This window comes from Macaca mulatta, chromosome 1 (genome assembly GCF_049350105.2).
Source record: "Macaca mulatta isolate MMU2019108-1 chromosome 1, T2T-MMU8v2.0, whole genome shotgun sequence".
In the NCBI taxonomy this organism is placed as follows: Eukaryota; Metazoa; Chordata; class Mammalia; order Primates; family Cercopithecidae; genus Macaca; species Macaca mulatta.
This window is the reverse complement of record NC_133406.1, coordinates 82,999,312-83,020,676: the sequence shown is the minus strand read 5'-3', so window position 1 is coordinate 83,020,676 and position 21,365 is coordinate 82,999,312. Positions and strand designations below refer to the sequence as shown.

At 36.6% G+C, this 21,365-nt stretch overlaps 1 protein-coding gene across 2 annotated transcripts in view; it reads right to left on the bottom strand.

Moving 5' to 3' along the window:
* DNAH14 (dynein axonemal heavy chain 14) overlaps positions 1–21,365 on the bottom strand; it is a 497,862-nt gene that overhangs the window by 112,534 nt on the left and 363,963 nt on the right. For both annotated transcript variants that reach the window (XM_077938651.1, XM_077938650.1), the window contains 2 exons: positions 11,598–11,795; positions 567–728 (listed from right to left, as the gene is read on the bottom strand). In XM_077938651.1, coding sequence (XP_077794777.1) covers positions 567–728; positions 11,598–11,795 — 360 coding nt within the window. The remainder of the gene's footprint in view (positions 1–566; positions 729–11,597; positions 11,796–21,365) is intronic.

Here is a 21,365-nt window from a genome sequence, read left to right as displayed (position 1 = left end):
ATATATTCGCTAAGCCACTGGTCAGTCATCACGTCTCAAAGACACAGAAAGTTGAGTTCATTTTGACTAATCTATATCTCTCGTCAAACCAGTTTGTTCACAGCTCCTCTGCTGCTGAGTTCATTCTGAATAGCACCTGCTGTATCCAGTCAATTTCTTTTTGTATCCATCACCTCCTGGTCAATTCCAGGACTATTCTAAAGGATGAAATGTTTCTTGTTTCTTGCCTTTCCAGACTTGTTACCAAAAAGATGAAATAAGAACATCATTATCTGAGAAAGAATCTTTGTGTAAGAAATACTCTTGGGATTTTATTTTTCATTTTATTGCCTCCTGCTGGTATTATTTTTTAAAATCGTTGATAGCCAGACAGGCTCAGATTCATGTAAGTTTTTGACCTACCTAAGGATATGGTTTGTCTGTGGGTAGGGTACTCATTATTTTACCTTAAAAACTCATATAAAGATCTAAAGAAATTATATCCAACTTAAAAATCATGTAGAGAATTATAAACATGGTCTACTTTTAACATGACAATTTGATAAAGCCAAGTCACAAAAAAGTACCTTTTGAAAGAGTGAAAGTAAAGATTGCCTATTATCCATATGACCAGACTGTTCAGTAAGAGATCTGATTTTCATTGCAATAGAATCCAGCTCAACATTTTCAAACAGGTCAGGTATTCTTCCTGAATTGATGATGTAGTTCAAATCTTCTAAAAATAAATCCTTAGGCAAAACACATATTTAATCAGGAATGAGTAAATTATTCATATATTCTACCCTAACCACATCAATTTGAGAAAGCAAGAAAGCAATAGCGATTAAGGAGAACTGAGGCTAAGTGTTTTTTTTTTTTAAAGCTAATATCCCCCACCTGCCACCTTTTTTTTTTTTTTTTTTTTTTTTGAGACAAAAGTCTTACCCTGTTGCTCAGTCTGGAGTACAGTGGCATAGTCATGGCTCACTGCAGCCTTGAACTACTGGGCTTAAGCCATCCTCCCACCTCAGCCTCCCAAATAGGTAGAATGAAAGGTGCATGCCACCATGCTTGGCTAATTTTTAAAATATTCTTGTAGTGACTCGGTCTCTCTATGATGTCCAGGCTGGTCCATCTTCCCACCTTGGCCTCCCAAAGTGCTGGGATTATAGGCATCAGCCACTGTGCCTGTCCTAAGACTAACGTTTTCATTCAAACCCATCAGAATATTTTTTTCTGAGTCAAAATAAGCTTCATTCATCCATTCATTCATTCAAACATTAGAGAAACATATACTTGGTATGGAGAGTATGCCAAATAGCTGCGACAGGCACTGAGAAAAGAGGTATGGAGGAGTGGGTACAATAATGAATTAGGCAGGAACCCAGTTCAGGCAGTTCACAGAAGCCCTCAATACATCTACATTTGCGATTGAATAGTAGTAGACAAACTAGAAATAACATTGCTGAAGGATTATTTTAATTTAACTGAATTCATATCTATATAGGACCTCAAATTCAATGGAAAAGGTAACAGATGAGAAAAAGTAGGAAAACAAACTCTGCCAGAAGAGTTATTATAAACATAAGGACATTTTGCTTTTGAGAATAAATCCAAGATTTCTTTAAAAAAAAAAAAGCATTTAAAAAAGTAGGTAGCATTAGTGACTCTCTTCAGGAGACTGAGACACTCATAGGTTCATGGTATTTCAGTTCAGGTGGGGAAGGGCAGAGAGCTTGTGGGGAGCTCTCCAGTAGAGGCCAACAGAGGTAACACAGGGCTAACTTATTTCCTGTCTCACCTCATATGTGATGGAGAACTGCCAAAGCTTGTTACACACTGATAGTTACGCACTCTTTTTGGGTCACATGAAAAGCAATGATATGGCCAGAAGAAGCCTAGAAAGTGTGGGAAACAGATCCAATGATCTCGAAGTCCTGAGTAACATGAGAGTAGAGGAACCATGTTCATTTCAGCTTTAGCCTGAAATGATTTTCTGAAACTGATTTATTAAATTAGAACAATGGGCTCCTGGCATGGGAGAAACTACATCTAAAATCCAGAAAGAAATTTTGTGGCAGAAACCTCAACTGGATCAACAGAGCTGGATATTTAAGTTTGGTGAAGGGAGACTATATAGATATAGCAGAAATCCTGGAGGAGTATAGTAGATATGATATGGCATTTGGATTTGCTCTCAAAAATATGACATGAAAAAAATAACTCAATGGAGAAAGGCCCAGCACTAAGAGAAAAAACAGGATGAGGGGTTGAAACAATACTCAATAACTACATATGTCTGGATCAAAAACAATAAACAATGTTCCCTTGAAATTTTGTCACAAGAGTAAATACAATCTGAGGTGGCATTCCTAATTTTGTCTTGGACATGGAAGAGTATAGTTTGTGAAAAATAACAGAACTGAAAAAAAGTGAGTGATTAGCAATTTTTGCTTGTACATAAATATAGTATATTCTGGGCCTGGCGACTGGCCAGATGGCTGGCTAGAAGTACTTGGAAGTAGTCTTCCCCATAAGAAAGGACCAGTGTAACAAATAAACAGTTAAGATTTGACTAGAATGTCAATGGGAGAGTGCATGAGTACAGTGAGAGGATGGAGAGGTACCTGTGGTGACTGGAAGCCCAGGAGGACAATGTGGAGGCATCCTGCCTCTGCAGCCCTGTCTCCCCTGTCCAGATCAGCTGGGAGTCAAGAGGGACTTCTCCTGGTGAAGACAAGGTAAGCAGAAGAACCCCACCAGCCCCATTGCCATTGAAACACCTACAGTCATTATACAGGACAATCTCAGAGTACTTTCTAGTCCTGGGCCCATTTTAGGGAGCTGCTGGAAATTCTTGCAGCTGCATTGCTCTGGATCGGGAGCACAAGGTGTGTACTTCCCACCCACCCTCACTCCCCCTGTGAGCCAAGCTACAGCAGCATCGCACCATCTTGAGACCAGAGCTACCTCTGGAGTGGGCCCTGCTCTAGGGGCCAGTAGCCATGCAACTCTCCAGCACTGGGACTTCATCTTCATTCTTCCACCAAGTCCCCATGGGTGGCTCTATGCCACAACCCGAGGTGTGCAGAGCCTGGGCCCAGGATTGGCTTTGATTGTGGTCCTGCCAGCAGAGAAACCAATCCCCAATGCCTGCACTTTTAGCCAGAGGAACAATCTGGCAGTCCCATTTAGGGTGACCCTACCCTTGAGCTGGCCAAACTGCTGTGTACTCTTCTTGAAGTAGGAGGGGTCCCAGAGCCACTGAACAGCTGACACATTCTTGGGCTGGCAGAGTGCTACATGCCCATGCCCAGGACCTGAGAAATAGCCCCACAAGTGCCTCCACTAAGGACATGCCCCTGGCCTGCCCAACAGCTCTGTGCCCACAATCAGGTCCTGAGAAACAGCCTTACAGGTTACCCCTGAAACACATACCCCCAGGCTAGCCAAGCAAACCTTTGCCTGCATCCTAAGCCTGAAAAATAGCTCCGTGGGTTGCCCCTGGCAGACACAACCCCTTCAGGCCAGCTGAACAGCCATGCACCCATATCTCAGGCTTGAGAAACAGCCTTATGGGTCACCGCTGGTGGGCACACTCCCAGGCTGGCCAAGAAGCATTGTGCTTACCTCATGGACCTAAGAAACCGCCCTGTGGTGCATCCCCCATGCTGCAGACATGCCCCAGGCCTGCCTAATGACTCTGTGCCTGTGCTAAGGGCCTAAGAAACAATCCCATGGGCAACCCTGGCAGACACACAACCAGGCCAGCCAAGTAACTGTATGCCTATGCCCCCAGCTAGAGTAGTAGTCCTATGGCTCCAAATCAAGTGAGCCAGATCCTGAGTTGGCTGATTCACTGCATGCATGCACATGCCCCTGACATGAGAAACAGCCTGGTGAGCCCACCTTCAGCAAAGTTGCCCCATTGCCTTCACAAACTCTCACAGCCTAGGCTGCTGAGACATTTGCAAATGTCACCAGCACGGATTACAACTGAAGAAACTACATGGAGACTACACTACTGTATCCATCTAGAATCAAGTCCATGCACCCAATGACTGACACTGTAAAACCCATACCTATGAATAAGTCTTTCCTTATGAAAGCTACTCCATAAAGTTGGAAAGGTGATTGTTTTTCGAGATGCATAGAAATCAATGAAGGGACACATCAAACATGAAAAAGCAAGCAAACATGAAACCTCCAAAGGAACACAGTAACTCACCAGTAACAGGTCGCAATCATAAGAAAATATACAAAATGCCAGAAAAAGAATGTAAAATAATAATCTTAAAGAAATGCAATAAGATACAAGATAAAGATTGACAATTCAACAAAATCAGGAAGACAGTTCATGGTTTGAATGAGAAATTCAATAGGGAGATGTATATCATAAAAAAGGATCAAAAACACATCCCAGAGCTACAGATTTCAATGAAAAATATTATAATTGAGAGCTTCTATGACAGATAAGACCAAGCAGAAGAAAGAATTTCTGAACTTAAGGGCATTCCAGAAGAAGAGAAGGGGAAAGGTGTAGAAAGCATTTAATTAAATAATAACTGAAAACAATCCCAAGTCTTCAGAGAGAGTTAGTCATACAGATCCAGAAAGCTCCAATATCCCCAAATAGATTCAACCCCAAAAAAGTCTATCTGAGGAACATTACAGTCAAACTGTCAAAATTCAAAGACTAAGAGAAATTTCCAAAAATGGCAAGAGAAAAATGTCATCATATAAATGGGAAACCCCAGCAGAAGAACAGCAGAATTCTCAGCAGAAACCTTACAGGACAGGAGAGAACAGGATGAGATATTCAAAGAACTGAAGGAAAGAAACTGCCAGCCAAGAAAATTATATCCAAATGCTATCCTTCAGAAATGAATGAGAAATAAAATCTTCCCAAGACAAGCAAAAACCTGAGGGAATTCATCATGCCTAGCATAGCCTTACAAGAAATGCTCAAGGGAGTCTTACAAGTGGAAGTGAAAAGATGATAACCACCATTATGAAAACATGCAAAACTATAACACTCACTGGTGTGGCCAATACACAAAGGGGAAAAAAGAAAGGAATCGAACCCTATCACTCCAAAAAAAAAAAAAAACAAAAAACAAAAAACAAACAACAACAACAACAACAACAAAACCACCCACCACAAAAATCAATGATAAGAAAGGAAGGATATACAAAACAACCAGAAAACAATCAACAAAATGAGATAAATAGGTCCTCATCAATCTATTATAACCTTGAATTTAAATGGATTAAATTCCCCATACTATTAGAACCTCCATACTATTTGCCATAATGGCTGTACTAGATTACATTCCCATGTACTAGATATACATGTAGCCAACAATTATATTTTAAAATGCTCAACATCACTGATAGTTAGAGAAATGCAAATCAAAACCACAATGAGATACCATCTAACACCAGTCAGAATGGCTACTATTAAAAAGTCAAAAAATAGCAAATGCTGATGAGGTTGTGGAGAAAAAGGAATGCTTATACACGGTTGGTGGGTGTGTAAATTGGTTCAGCCATTGTGGAAGACAGTGTGTCAGTTCCTGAAAGACCTAAAGACAGAAATACCATTCAACCCAGCAATCCCATTAGTGGGTATATACCAAGAGGAATATAAATCATTCTATTATAAAGACACATGCATGTGTATGTCATTGCAGCACTATTCACAATAGCAAATACATGAAATCAACCTAAATGTTCATCAGTGATAGGCTGGATAAAGAATACGTGGACATATACACCATAGAATACTATGCAGCTGTAAAAAAAAAAAAAAAAGAAAACAAGACCATATCTTTTGCTGGGACATGGATGGAGCCGAAGTCATTATCCTTAGCAAACTAGCACAGGAACAGAAAACCACATACTGCATGTTTTCACTTATAAGTGGGAGTTAAATGATGAGAACATATGGACACAGAGGAGAACTATACACACTGGGGCCTTTCAGAGTGTGAAGGGTGGGAGGAGGGAGAGAATCAGGAAAAAAACTAATGAGTACTAGGCTTTATACCTGGCTGATGAAGTAATCTGTACAACAAACCCCCATGACACGTTTACCTATGTAAAAAATTTGCACTTGTACTTCTGAACTTAAAATAAAAGTTTTTTTTTAAAAAGAGGTTTTGGTAGAATCTTTACATATTTATAAGACCATGTCATCTGGAAATGGGCAATTTTACTTCCTCCTTTTTAACTTGGATGCCCTTAATTTCTTTCCTTTATCTAATTGCTCTGGCTAGAATTTCCAGTGCTATGTTGAATAAGAGTGGTGAGAATGGGCACTCTTTTCTTGTTTTAGCTCACAGAGGAAAAGCTTTGAGCTTTTCCCTATTCACTATGATGTTAGCTGTGGGTTTGTCACATATGGCCTTTATTGTGTTGAGGTACTTTCCTTCTATAGCTAAGTTATTGAGAGTTTTTTTTTTTTTTTTTTTTATCATGAAGGGATGTTGGATTTTATTTAATGCCTTTTCAGCATCTATTGAGATGATCGTAGTTTTTTCTCTATATTCTGTTTATGCAGTGTATCATGTTTATTGATTTGCATATGTTGAACCATCCTTGCATTCCTGACATAAATCCCAGTTGATAATGGTGTATTATCTTTTTGATGTGTTGTTTGATTCAGTTTGCTAGTATTTTGTTGAGGATTTTTGTATCTAGATTCATCAGGAATATTGGCCGGTAGTTTTCCTTTTTCATCATGTCCTTGTCTGGTTTTGGTAACAGTGTTAAGCTGACCTCATAGAATGAGTAAGGAATAATTTCCTCCTTAATATTCTGGAATAGCTTGAGAATAATTAATGTTAATTTGTCTTTAATAGTTTGGTAGAGACTGGGAGCAGTGGCTCATGCCTGTAATCCCAGCACTTTGGGAGGCCAAGGCAGGCAGATTACCTGAGGTCAAAAGTTCAAGACCAGCCTGGCCAACATAGTGAAACCCAATCTCTACTAAAAGTACAAAAAAAATTAGCCAGGTGTGGTAGCAGGTGCCTGTAATCCCAGCTACTTAGGATACTGAGGCAGGAGAATTGCTTGAACTCAGGAGTCAGAGGTTGCCATGAGCTGAGATGGCACCACTGCACTCCAGCCTGACTCCATCTTAAAAAAAAATAGTTGGTAGAATTTAGCAGTGAGGCCATCCAGTAGTGGAATTTTTGTTGTTGTTTGTTTGTTTGTTTTTGGGAGAGCTTTTATTACTGATCAATCTTGTTACTTATTATAAGTCTGCTCAGGTTTTCTATTTCTTCTTGGCTCAATCTTGATAGATTATATATGAATTTATTCATTCCCTCTAGGTTTTTTAATTTATTGATGTGTAGCTATTCATAATAGTCTCTAATAATCCTGTGTATTTCTATGGTATCCATTGTAATGTATTCTTTCTCACTTCTGTTTTTATTTATTTGGATATTTTCTGTTGTTAGTTTGTCTAACTAATAGTTGTTTGGTTTTGTTTTTCTTTACAAAAAAAACTTTTGGTTGTGTTGATCTTTGGTATTGTTTTTTATTATCAATTTCAATTATTTTTGCTGTGATTTTTATTATATATTTCCCTCTACTAATTTTGGGTTCATTTGTTCTTGCTTTTTCTAGTTCCCTGAGATGCATTGTTGGGTTATTTATTTGAAATCTTTCTTTTTTTATGTAGGCATTTATTATTATAAACTTGCCTCTTAATACTGCTTTTCCTGGACCCCTAGGTTTTGTTATGTTGTGTTTCCATTATCATTTGTTTTGAGGAATTCTTAAATTTCATTCTTAATTTCTTCCTTCATCCATTTGTTATTCAGGAGCATACTGTCTAATGTCCATGAATGTTACAGTTTTGAATGTTGCTCTTGTTATTGATTTCTAGTCATATTCTATTGTATTCAGATAAGATACTTGATATGATTTTGATTTTAAAAAATTTGTTGAGACTTGTTTGTGTTCTAACATATAATCAGTCGTGCAGAATGTTCCATGTGCTAATGAAAAGAATGTGTATTCTGTGGCTGTTGAGTGAAATGTTCGTTAAGTGTCTGTTAGGTCCACTTGGTCTATGGTGCAGTTTAAATCTGATGCTTGCTGATTTTCTGTCTAGATGAACTATTTAATGCTGAGAGTGGGGTGTTGAAATCCCCAACTATTATTGTATTGGGGTCCATCTCTTCCTTTAGATATAATATTTGATTTATATATCTGGGTGCTCCAGTGTTGGGTGCATATATATTTACAATAGTTATATTCTCTTGCTGAATTGATTACTTTATTATTATATAACGTTCTTTGTCTCTTTTTACAGTTTGACTAGAAATCTGTTTTATCTGATAGAAATATAGCTACTCCTGCTTGTGTTTGGTTTCTGTTTGCATGGAATATCTTTTTCTATCCCTTCACTGTCACTCTATGTCTGTCTTTACAAGTGTGTTGAATTTCTTGTAGGCAGCATATAGTTGGGTCTTGTTTTTCATCCATTCAGCCAGTCTATATCTTTTCTTAAAAATAGAGACAAGGTCTCACTATGTTGCCCAGGCTGATCTGGAACTCCCGGGCTCAAGAGATCCTCCTGCCTTGGCTTCCCAAAGTGCTGGGATTATAGGGGTTAAACACTGCACCTGGCCAAATGTCTTCTTTTGAAAAGTGTCTGTTCATGTCCTTTGCCCACTTTTTTATGGGGTTGACAAAAATCTCTTAGAACTGATAAATGAATTCAGCAAAGTTGCAGGATACAAAAATCAGTAATGTTTCTATATACAAACAGCAAACTAGGTGAAAAAGAAATTAAAAAGGCAATCCCATTTAGAATAGTTACAATAAATAAAATCAAATACCTGGAAATAAATTTGAACCAAGGAGATGAAAGAACTCTACAAGGAAAGCTGCAAAACACTGATAGAAGAAACTGAAAAGAGTACAAACAAATGGAAAGACACCCCATGTTCATGAATCAAAAAAACTAATATTGTTAAGATGACCATACTACCCAAAGCAATCTACAGATTTGTTGCAATCTCTGAAAAAATGCCAATGATATTCTTCACAGAAATAGGAAAAATTCCTAAAATTCAAATGGAACCACAAAATATCTCAGAAATCCAAAGCTATTCTTTCTGAGCAAAAAGAACCAAAGGATCCAAAGGTCTTTCTGAGCAAAAAGAACAAAGTTGGAGGCATCACACTACCAGACTTCAAAACACATTATAAAGCTATAGTAACCAAAACAGCATGGTATGGGAACAAAAACAGACACATAGACCAATGGAATAGAATAGAGAACCCAGAAATTAATTCATGTATCAATGGCCAACTCATTTTTGACAAATGCACTGAGAACATACAATGGAAAAAAGTCATTCTTCAATAAATGGTGCTGGGAAAGTTGAATATCCATATACAGAAGAATGAAAGTAGACCCCCACCTCTCACCCTATACAAGAATCAACTCAAAATTAATTAAACAGCTAAATGTAAGACCTGAAACTAAAACTACTGGAAGAAAACAAGGGAAATGCTTCAGGACATTGGTCTTGGAAAAGAATTTATAAATAAGACCTCAAAAGCGCAGGCAACAAAAGCAAAAATAAACAAATGGAATTATATCATACTCAAAAGGATGGTAAATTTCCTTCTGTATAGCAAAGGAAACAATAGAATGAAAAGACAAACTACAGAATAGGAGAAAATATTTGCAAATGATTCATCCAATAGAGGATTCATATCCAGAACTCAAACTTAACAGCAAAAACAAAAAATAAAGAACAAAAAACAAAACATGATTAAAAAATGGGCAAATGATATGAACAGATATTTCTCAAAAGAAGACATACAAATGGCCAAAAAAATGAATAAATGCTCAATATCACTAATTGTTAGGGAAATGCAAATCAGAACCACAATGAGTTATCATCTCTCCCCAGTCAGGATGGCTATCATCAAATAGACAAAAAATAGCAAATGATGGTAAAGATGTGGAGAAAGGGAACTCTTATACACTGTTGGTGGGAATGTAATCTAGTACAGCCATTATCGCAAATAGCATGGAGGGTCCTCAAAAAACTACACATGAGTCTGGGCAACACAGTGAGACCCCACCTCAATAAAAAAAATTAGCTGGGTGTGGTGGTGCAGTCTTGTAGTCTCAGCTACTTGGGAGGCTAAGGTGAGAGGATCACTTGAGCCTTGGAGGTTGGGGCTTCAGTGAACCATGATCGCACCACTGCACTCCAGCCTGGGTGACAGAGGAAGACCCTGTCTCAAAACAAAACAAAACAAAACAAAACAAAAATGATGATGATGATGATGATGATGATACAAATAAAATGATCATAAGATCCAGCAATCCCACTTCTGGGCATTTATCCAAAGAAAAGGAAATCAGTGTATCGAGGAAACATCTGTACCTTCATGTTTATAACAGCTCTTTTCACAATAGCCAAGATACAGAATCTACCTAAGTGTCCACCAATTAATGAATGACTAAAGAAAAGATGGTACATAAAATTCATAGAATATGATTCAGCCATAAAAGAGAATGAAATCCTGTCACTTTGGCAACATGATTATGTTAAGTGTAGTAAGCCAGGAACAGAAAGTTAAACACCACATCCTCTCACTCATATATAAAAGTTAAAAACAAGTGGATCTCATGGGAGTGAAAAGTGGAACAGAAGATACTAGAGGCTGAGAAAGGCAGGGGAAAGGGAGAGAAGGATAGTGAAGGATTTTTTTTAAGGGATACAAAATTACAGCTAGAGAGGAGGAATAAGTTCTACTATCCTACAGCATTGTAGGATGACTATACATAACGATAATATATTATATAGTGTCAAAGGGCTAGAAGGAGGATATTGAATGCTCCTAACACAAAAATGATAAACGTTTGAGATGAATATGCTAATTATGGTAATCTGCTCTTACATGTATTGAAACATCACTATACCCCATAAACACATGTACAATTATCATGCCAATTTAAAACATTTAATTGAATTTAATTTGAAAAGAAAATAAACAGATGAGCCACAGACTTGGAGGAAATATATATATACATGCCAAAAATAACATATTCTGTAAGGAAAGTCCTATATCTGACAGTGAAATTAGAGCAGAAAAAGAGTAATGGAGAGAAACAGAAGCTTGGATGCTGTAAGAGCAGATTGTAGATTACATACCTAACTGTAGATTACAGATACTGGATATAGATGAAAGGGTTTTTAAAATTCAGATCTTAAAGCTAGTTCTGATATAAGACAGATGACTTCAGCTACATAGATAAATTACTTCCAATCTGTCAATTAAAATGAACAAGATAATGACATAGAAAATACCTTTATTGAAATGTTAATTCATAACTACCTGTGGCATCATTACAAATATATAAACTCTGTGGGTTAATTCATAACTACCTGTGGCATCATTACAAATAAATAATAACTGGATAAGAACAGAGAATACTGCAAGCAAACTGATATTGTAGGCTAATAGAACCATTGATAAATATTTTCTTGTTTTCTTTTCAAATATTAAATTTCTGGGGAGGGGGTAGCCACGAAGATATCAAACTTCAGCAAATAACAAAGACAAAAAGTACTTACTTGCTCTATGTTTAAATTGGGAACCATCAGAACAGTGGGTTTCCCTTTTAATCCTGCGTGAATAAACACCTTTTTAAAAACTTCTTTGAATTCGATGTAGGCACATTTGTGAGATATAGGCACTCGGTATAGTTTGTTATCTGTCAGATAACAGGCCAAGGTTGCACATGTTTTTTTCCCACATCCATCTATTCCAATCTTTGGGAGAAAAGAAATCCAACATATGACATATATTTTCTGGGAACCTTTCAATGTATAGTTTTCTGTTTATTATTTGTGCTAGAAATTTTGACCGTAAAAATACCCCAGAATATTTTTATTTATAACCTTTTGGAAGGCATATTAAATGTAATTTAAATATTTTATCAAAATTTTTATAATGCACTCATCCACATTCAATATTTTCATCTTTCCATAGCCTCTTGAATATACGAGAAAATTTCACTGGAAAGAGAATATGATCTTGAAAAATAGCACAGACAGGCTTATAAACCATCTTTATATCACTGTCAATATTTGATTCTTCATTTATAAGTAACTAGATAGATCTTTTCCTTTTTATTTTGAGCAATAGGTACTTAATAAATGCTTTTGGGGAATAATGGCAAAGTATTGTTTTTAAAACAGCTTTATTTAGGTGTAATTTACAGATTATACCAGTTTTAAGTGTATAATTCAATGTTTTGTAGTACATTTACAGACTTATGCAACCCTTGTCACAATTCAGTTTTGGAACAATTTCCTTCAACCCAAAAAGATCTTTCAAGCCCACTGGCAGTCAATCCCCATTCAACTCTCAGGCCCAATCACTAATATGTTTTCATCTCTATTGATTTGCCTATTTTTGGCATTTCATATAAGTGAAATTATATACCATGAAGTTTAATGTATTCGATTTATTTTACTTAGCAGAATAAGTTCCTTCGTGTTGTATGTGTATCAGTAGTTTGTTCCTTTTTATTGCTGAATGGTATTCTATTGTATGAACATATCACATTTTATTTATCCATTGATGAACATTTGGATTGTTTCTGCTTCTTGATTACGAATAATGCTGCTATGAACATTTCCATACAAGTCTTTGAGTGGACACTGGTTTTATTTTCCCTTGTGTAGAGATAGAGAAATGGAATTGCTCAACTATATGGTAAATCTATGTTAAACTTTATAAGAAATAGCCAAACCATTTTCCAAAGTAGTTGTACTGTTTTACATTCCCACAAGCCGTGTATGAAAGTTCAGTTTATACACAGTCTTGTCAATGCTTGTTATTAGCTATCTTTTTGATTATAGACAGTCAAGTGGGTGTTTAGTGTTATTGTGGTTTTAATTTGTATTTCCCTAATGACTAATGAAGCTGAACATCTTTTTATGGGCTGATTAACCATTCATGTGTCGTCTTTGGTGAAACACCTATTCAAATCTTGTGTCTATTTTAAAAAATAAACTTATTTTAGAAGAGTTTTAGACTTACAGAAAAATTGCCAAGATAGTATGGGGAACTGTCATATATCCCACATCCAATTTCCCCTATTAGCATCTAACATTAGTATATTACATTTGCTAGCATTAACGAACGAATATTGATATGTTGTTATTAACTGAAGTCCATACTTTTTTCAGATCTCCTTAGTTTTTAACCTAATGTTTTTTTTTTTTTTTCCTCCTTCGGAATTTCCTCCAGGATACTATATTGCATTTAGTAGCCAAATCTCCTTAAGCTACTCTTGGCTGTGACAGTTTTTCACACTTTCCTTATTTTTGATGGCCATAAAGAGTTTCAAGGAGTTCTGATCAGGTATTTTATGGAATGTCACTCAACTGGGATTTTCCTGCGTTTTTCTCATGATTATACTCACTGTGATTTATCTTGATGGTGAACTTGATCACCTAGATAAGACGGTGTTTGTCAGGTTTCTCCACTGTGAAGTTACTATTTTCTCCCCCTTTCCGTACTGTACTCTTTGGGAGAAAGTCAATATATGCAGTCCTTAGTGAATGAGTGAGGAGTTATGCTCCAGTTTCTTGAGGGTAGACTACCTACGTACATTACGTGGATTTCTTCTGAATGGCAGATTTGTCTATGCTCCCTTATTTACTTATTTATTTAGTCATTTATTTATATAAGTATGGGCCCATGGATATTTATTATACAATTTGGATTTTAATTTAATACCACTTTATTTCTTTGTTTTCTTGCTCCAGCTTTGGGTACTGTGAACTCTTTTAGTCGGCTCTCGTGTCCCTCTGACATAACCCCATGATTATTGTAGCACTTCACTTGTAGCACTGCAGGATTCTCCAGGCTCATATTGTTTATTTCCTGTCCCAGTCCTATAATCAACAATTTTCCCAAGGAGTCCTGGTTCCCTTTATTGGAGAATGGTATTAGAAACCAAGATCTGGGAGCTAGGTGTACTCATTGCTACTGGAGATCACTGCCCGTAAGCCCTCCCAGCTGACACAGCAAATAAACAAATATTTGTATATTAATCCTTATAGACACACATTCCTATAAAATTTCTATATCCAATCACCTATATTAAGCTAAACATAAGTTCAACTTATGTCTCCAACTCTGTTACTACATGTTCATTCTAGCCTCTTTCCCTTGTTTAGCTCTGCCCTCCAATAGTGAGAAAACTGGTTTCCAACATCTGCCATCCATTTACTTCATTATTCAATTCCAGTATATGTATATTGTGGTATTAGAATGGTTAACTTTACCCCCAAACCACTTTTTATATTGGCTCCTTTTCCCCTAATTCTCTTCGGTGAGTTTGTGTCACACACTTGCAACAGGGTTTGATTGTTCTTTCACATTCTGAATGCCATCCTGGGATTACCAGAATTCCAAAGTGATTTTTTTCTAAATTTGTATATAAGGCTCATTCTTTGTGTTGTCAAGTTCTATGGGCTTTGACAAATATATAGTGTCATGTGTTCACCATTATAGTATACAGAACTTTTACCATCCTAAAAAATCTTGTGTTTCACTTTCCTTTCTTTCCACTAAACCCTTAGGCAACAAATATTTTTACCATTTCCGTAGTTTCGCCTTTTCCAGAATGTCATATAATTGGAATCTATAATATGTTGCCTTTCCAGACTGACTTCTTTCACTTAGCAATATACCTTTGAAATTCACTCATGTCTTTTTGTGGCTTGAGAGCTCATTTCTTTTTATCTCTGAATAGTATTCCATTGTATCAATGTACTACTACAGTGTGTTTATTCATTTGCTTTATTGAAGGAATCTTGGTTGCTTCCAGTTTTTGGTGATTATGAATAAAGTTGCTATAATCATTCCTGTGCAGGTTTTTATGTGGGCGTAAGTTTTCAAATCAGGTAGGAGCATGGTTACTGGCTCAAATGGGAAGACTATGTTTAGCTTTGTAGGAAACTGCTAAACTGTCTTCCAAAGTAGCTGTGCTATTTTCATTTCCCATCAGCAATGAATGAGAGTTCCTATTGCTCTGTATTCTTGTCAGTAATCGCTATTATCAGTTCTTTGGATTTTGGTCATTTTAATAGGGATGTTGTGGTATCTCATTATTGTTTCCCCTAATGACAATTGATATTGAGCACCTTTTCATATGCTTTTGTAAGGTATTTATTTTTTCCTTTTATTTTTTAGTTGACATGTGATAATTGTACATATTTATGGGATACAGAGTGATAGTTCCGTATGAACATATAATGTATAATGATCAAATTGGAGAAAATACATTCATCACCTCAAACATTGTCCTTTGTGTTGTGAATATTCAAAATCCTCTCCTCTAGCATTTTGAAAACATTCAATAAATTATAGTAAACCATATTCAGCCTACACTGCTGCAAAACACCGGAACTCATTCCTCCCATGTAGTAATAATTTTGTATTAATTAACTAAACTCTCCCATTCTCCCCTCTTGTCCCCTTCCTGGCCTCTAATACCCATAATTCTACTCTCTACTTCTACGAGTTTGAAATTTTTTTTCTCAGTTTTCACACGAGTGAGAACATGCAGTAGTTCTCTTTCTTTGCCTAACTTATTTTGCTTAACATGAGGCCTTCCAGGCTCTCCCATGTTGCCACTTTTTGCAGCACTATTCACAAGAGCTAATAAGCCAAATGTCCATCAACAGAAGAATGGATAGACAAAATGTGGTATACATGTACAATAAAATGCCATTCAGCCATAACAAGGTATCTGTTTCTTCATTTATTTACTTAATTTATTTTTTTGAGATAGGGTCTCACTTTGTCACCCAGGCTAGAGTGCAGTGGTGCGATCACAGCTTACAGAAGCCTTGAACTCCTGGGCTTAAGTATCCCCCTGCCCCAGCCTCCTGAGTAGCTGGGACTACAGGTACATGCCACCATATCTGGCTAACTTTTTATTTTTATTTATTTTTTTTTGTAAGAAGGGGTCTCATTATTTGGCCCAGGCTGGTCTTGAACTCCTAACCTCAAGCAATACTCCTGTATTGCCCTTCCAAAGTGCTGGGATTATAAGCATGAGCCACAACATTGGGCCAGCATCTGTTTATTTTTATTTTTATTTTTTGAGACAGAGTCTCGCTCTATCACCCAGGCTGGAGTGCAGTGGCACGATCTTGGCTCACTGTAACCTCTGCCTCCTGGGTTCAAGTGATTCTCCTGTGTCACCCTCCTGAGTAGCTGAGATAACAGGTGCACCACCATGCCCAGCTAATTTTTGTATTTTTGTAGAGATGGAGTCTTACCCTGTTGGCCAGGCTGGTCTCAAACTCCTGGCCTCAAGTGATCCACCCACCTAGGGCTCCAAAACTTCTGGGATTACAGGTGTGAGCCACTGCACCTGGCCTGTTTATTTTTAATTGGGTTGTATGTCCTTAGGATTTTCCACAAACAGGATCATGTGGAATGTGAATAAGGATGGGTTTGCTCCCTTTGTTTTTTCCAATCTGGATGCCCCTTCCCCACTTTTTCTTATTTAATTGCACTAGCTAGACCTATAGTATAGTGTTGAATAGAAATTGTAAGGCAAAACATTTTTTTTTCTTTTTTTAACAGTGAGGATTTTTTTGTTTTTTCTTTTTTTATACTTTAAGTTCTAGGGTACATGTGCACAATGTGCAGGTTTGTTACATATGTATACATGTGCTGTGTTGGTGTGCTGCACCCATTAACTCGTCATTTACATTAGGTATATCTCCTAATGCTATCCCTCCACCCGCCCCCCTCCTCACAATAGGACCCGGTGTGTGATGTTCCTCTTCCTGTGTCCAAGTGATCTCATTGTTCAGTTCCCACCTATGAGTGAGAATATGCGGTGTTTGGTTTTCTGTTCTTGCGACAGTTTGCTGAGAATGATGGTTTCCAGCTGCATCCATGTCCCTACAAAGGACACGAACTCATCCTTTTTTATGGCTGCATAGTATTCCATGGTGTGTATGTGCCACATTTTCTTAATCCAGTCTGTCACTGATGGTCATTTGGGTTGATTCCAAGTCTTTGCTATTGTGAACAGTGCTGCAATAAACATATGTGCACATGTGTCTTCATAGCAGCATGATTTATAATCCTTTGGGTATATACCCAGTAATGGGATGGCTGGGTCAAATGGTATTTCTAGTTCTAGATCCTTGAGGAATCACCACACTGTTTTCCACAATGGTTGAACTAGTTTACAGTCCCACCAACAGTGTAAAAGTGTTCCTATTTCTCCACATCCTCTCCAGCACCTGTTGTTTCCTGACTTTTTAATGATTGCCATTCTAAATGGTGTGAGATGGTATCTCATTGTGGTTTTGATTTGCATTTCTCTGATGGTGAGTGATGATGAGCATTTTTTTCATGTGCCTGTTGGCTGCATAAATGTCTTCTTTTGAGAAATGACTGTTCATATTCTTTGCCCACTTTTTGATGGGGTTGTTTGTTTTTTTCTTGTAAATTCGTTTGAGTTCTTTGTAGGTTCTGGATATTAGCTCTTTGTCAGATGAGTAGATTGCAAAAATTTTCTCCCATTCTGTAGGTTGCCTGCTCACTCTGATGGTAGTTTCATTTCTGTGCAGAAGCTCGTTAGTTTAATTAGATTCCATTTGTCAATTTTGGCTTTTGTGGCCATTGCTTTTGGTGTTTTAGACATGAAGTCCTTGCCCATGCCTATGTCCTGAATGGTATTACCTAGGTTTTCTTCTAGGATTTTTATGGTTTTAGGTCTAACATTTAAGTCTCTAATCCATCTTGAATTAATTTTCATATAAAGAGTAAGGAAAGGATCTAGTTTCAGCTTTCTACTTATGGCTAGTCAATTTTCCCAGCACCATTTATTAAATAGGGAATCCTTTCCCCATTTCTTGTTTTTGTCAGGTTTGTCAAAGATCAGATGGCTGTAGATGTGTGGTATTATTTCTGAGGGCTCTATTCTGTTCCATTGGTCTATATCTCTGTTTTGGTACCAGTATCATGCTGTTTTGGTTACTATAGGCTTGTAGTATAGTTTGAAGTCAGGTAGCATGATGCCTCCAGCTTTGTTCTTTTGGCTTAGGATTGCCTTGGCAATGCGGGCTCTTTTTTGGTTCCATATGAACTTTAAAGCAGTTTTTTCCAATTCTGTGAAGAAAGTCATTAGTAGCTTAATGGAGATGGCATTGAATCTATAAATTACTTTGGGTAGTATGGCCATTTTCACAATATTGATTCTTCCTATCCACGAGCATGGAATGTTCTTCCATTTGTTTGTGTCCTCTTTTATTTCACTGCGCAGTGGTTTGTAGTTCTCCTTGAAGAGGTCCTTCACATCCCTTGTAAGTTGGATTCCTAGGTATTTTATTCTCTTTGAAGCAATTGTGAATGGGAGTTCAGTCATGACTTGGCTCTCTGTTTGTCTGTTATTGGTGTATAGGAATGCTTGTGATTTTTGCACATTGATTTTGTATCCTGAGACTTTGTTGAAGTTGCTTATCAGCTTAAGGAGATTTTGGGCTGAGACGATGGGGTTTTCTAAGTATACAATCATGTCATCTGCAAACAGGGACAAATTGCCTTCTTCTTTTCCTAACTGAATACCCTTGATTTCTTTCTCTTGCCTGATTGCCCTAGCCGGAACTTCCAACACTATGTTGAATATGAGTGGTGAGAGAGGGCATCACCGTCTTGTGTCAGTTTTCAAAGGGAATGCTTCCAGTTTTTAAGGCAAAACATTCTTTCTTTGCTCTCGATCTTAGGGGAAAAGCATTTCGTCTTTCACTGTTAAGCATAAGGCTCGCTGTAAGTTTTTCATAGAAGCTCTTTATTGGGTTGATGAAGCGTCCTTCTTTTCCTTTTGGCTGAGAGTAAAAAAATGGTGTTGGATTTTGTTGTGCTTTTCTGCATCTCCTGAGATTATTGTGTGGTTTTTACTTTTAATTCCATTAATAGGTATATTGCATTAATGATTTTTAGAAAATATGAAACCAAATATGCATTCCTGCAATAAATCTCACTTGCTTATGGTGCATACTACTTGTTATATGTTGCTGGTTTTTGTTAAGATTTTGTTCAGATTTTTTTCCACTATATTCATAGGGGATATTAGTCTGTACTTTTCTCATGATGACTTTGTCTAGTTTTGGTATTAGGATGTTACTGACCTTATAGATGAATTGGGAAGTATTCCCTCTTCTATTTTCTGGAAGAGTTTGGGAAGGAATGGTGTTAATTCTTCCTCAGATGTTTGGTAGAAATCTCTGGTGAATCCATTTGGCTCTGGGCTTTTCTGGTGGGAAGTTTTAAAATTCCTAATTAAATCTCCTTATTTGCTATTGGTCCATTAGATTTTCTAATTCTTCAGTTTCAGTAATTTATGTATTTCTAGGAAAGATATTTTATCCAAGTGATCTAATATATTGGCATACAATTGTTCATAGTATTCTCTGATAATCTTTTTTTATTTCTGTAATACTGATATTCCCTCTTTAATTCCTGATTTTAATATATTTAATATTCCCTCTTTAATTCCTGATTTTAATAATTTGAGTTTTTTCTTCCTTTTTTCTTGGTCAGTCTAGCAAAAAACTTGTCAATTTTGTTGATCTTTTCAAAGAACCAACTTTTGGTTTTATTGATATTTCCTACTGGTTTTATATTCTCTACTTTCTTCTCGAATCTTTATTATTTTCTTCCATCTGCTTGCTTTGGGTTTGGTTTTCTTTCCTTTTGGTATTTTCCTAAGGTGGAAGGTTAGGGTATTGATTTGAGGTTGTTCTTTCTAAATATATGTATTTATAGCTATAGATTTCTCTTAAAGAACAGCTTTATATTATGTTTTTGTTTGTTTTCATGTATCTCAAAGTATTTTCTAATTTCTCTGCAATTTCTTCTTTCACCCATTTAGGAGTATGTTGTAAAAGTTCCACATAGTTGTTAATATCCCAACTTTCCTTTTGTTGGAAACTTTCTAATTTAGTTCTACTGTGGTCAAAGAACATACTTCGTATGATTTCAATCCTCTGAAATTTACTGAGGCTTGTTTTATGGCTTGGCATTTGGTCTCTCCTCAAGAATGTTATATGTTTGCTTCAAAAGAATATGTATTTTGCTGTTGTTGGATGAAGTCTTCTATCATGTCGATTAGTTCAAGTTGTTTTACAATACTGTTGAAGTCTTTGTATCCTTGCTGATTTTATGCCTAGTTTCTCTATCAATTATTAAGAGTGAAGGTATTGAAGTATCCAACTATTATTGTTAAATCGATTATTTCTCCCCTAAATTCTGTCAGGTTTGGTTCCAGGTATTTGGCACTAAGTTTTTAGGTGTGTATATGTTTACAAATCTTATGATCCTTTCATCATTATAGCATGTCTTTTTTTTCTTTTTTGGTCTCAGAACACTTAATTTTTTCCTGAAAGTCTACTTTGTCAGATATTAGTATACCCACTCCAACTTTCTTGTGGTAATTGTTTGCATGGATTATTTTTCTCCATCCTTTCATTTTCAGCCATTTTGGATCTTTGAATCTAAAGTGTGACTTTTGTTGATAGCATATAGTTGGATTTTGTTCTTTAAAAAAATCTAGTTTTATAATCTCTGTATTTTTATTGGAGTTTTTAAATGCATTTATATTTATGTTATGATCAGTGTGGGGCTTGTCTGCCACACTGTTATTTTCCATATGTCTCATGTACTTTTTCCCTTTGTTTCTCCATTCTTTTGTGTTAAATATTTTCCAGAGCTCTATCATCGTTTTCTTGGCTTTTTTATTATATATATTTTTAGTTCTCTTCTTTTTTTACATTAAAAATAACTATTTATTGAATGATACCATAAGGTAAAAAGATGAACCATAATCTGGAAAATTATATTTGCCACACATATAATGAAGAAAATATTAGTATCTGAATATATTACTCCTACAAATCAATAAGAAAAAGATAACCTAATAGAAAAATGGGCAAAGCACATGAATGGACGATTCACTGAAGACCCGAATGACCAATAAACAAATGAAAAGTTGATCAACCAGTATCTGCATCTCTATGTTTGCCCCTGCAGTAACTATCACTGTCCCTTAGCAACCCTCAATAATGACTGACTGAAATTGCTGCATAGATATGCCAAATACTTCAGCCCTCTCACCTTTCTGAGGCACATTTCCTACAGCATTTCCTAGAGATTCCCTTATGTAATTAACTTCCAGTTGCTAACAATAACTGGCCGATAATGTATACTGTATTGATTACCGTCTCTTTTGTGTCTCACTTTCTCACTCCTCTACCTGATTTCTGGGACCATGTCTCAAGTTAACATTGAATACTTGC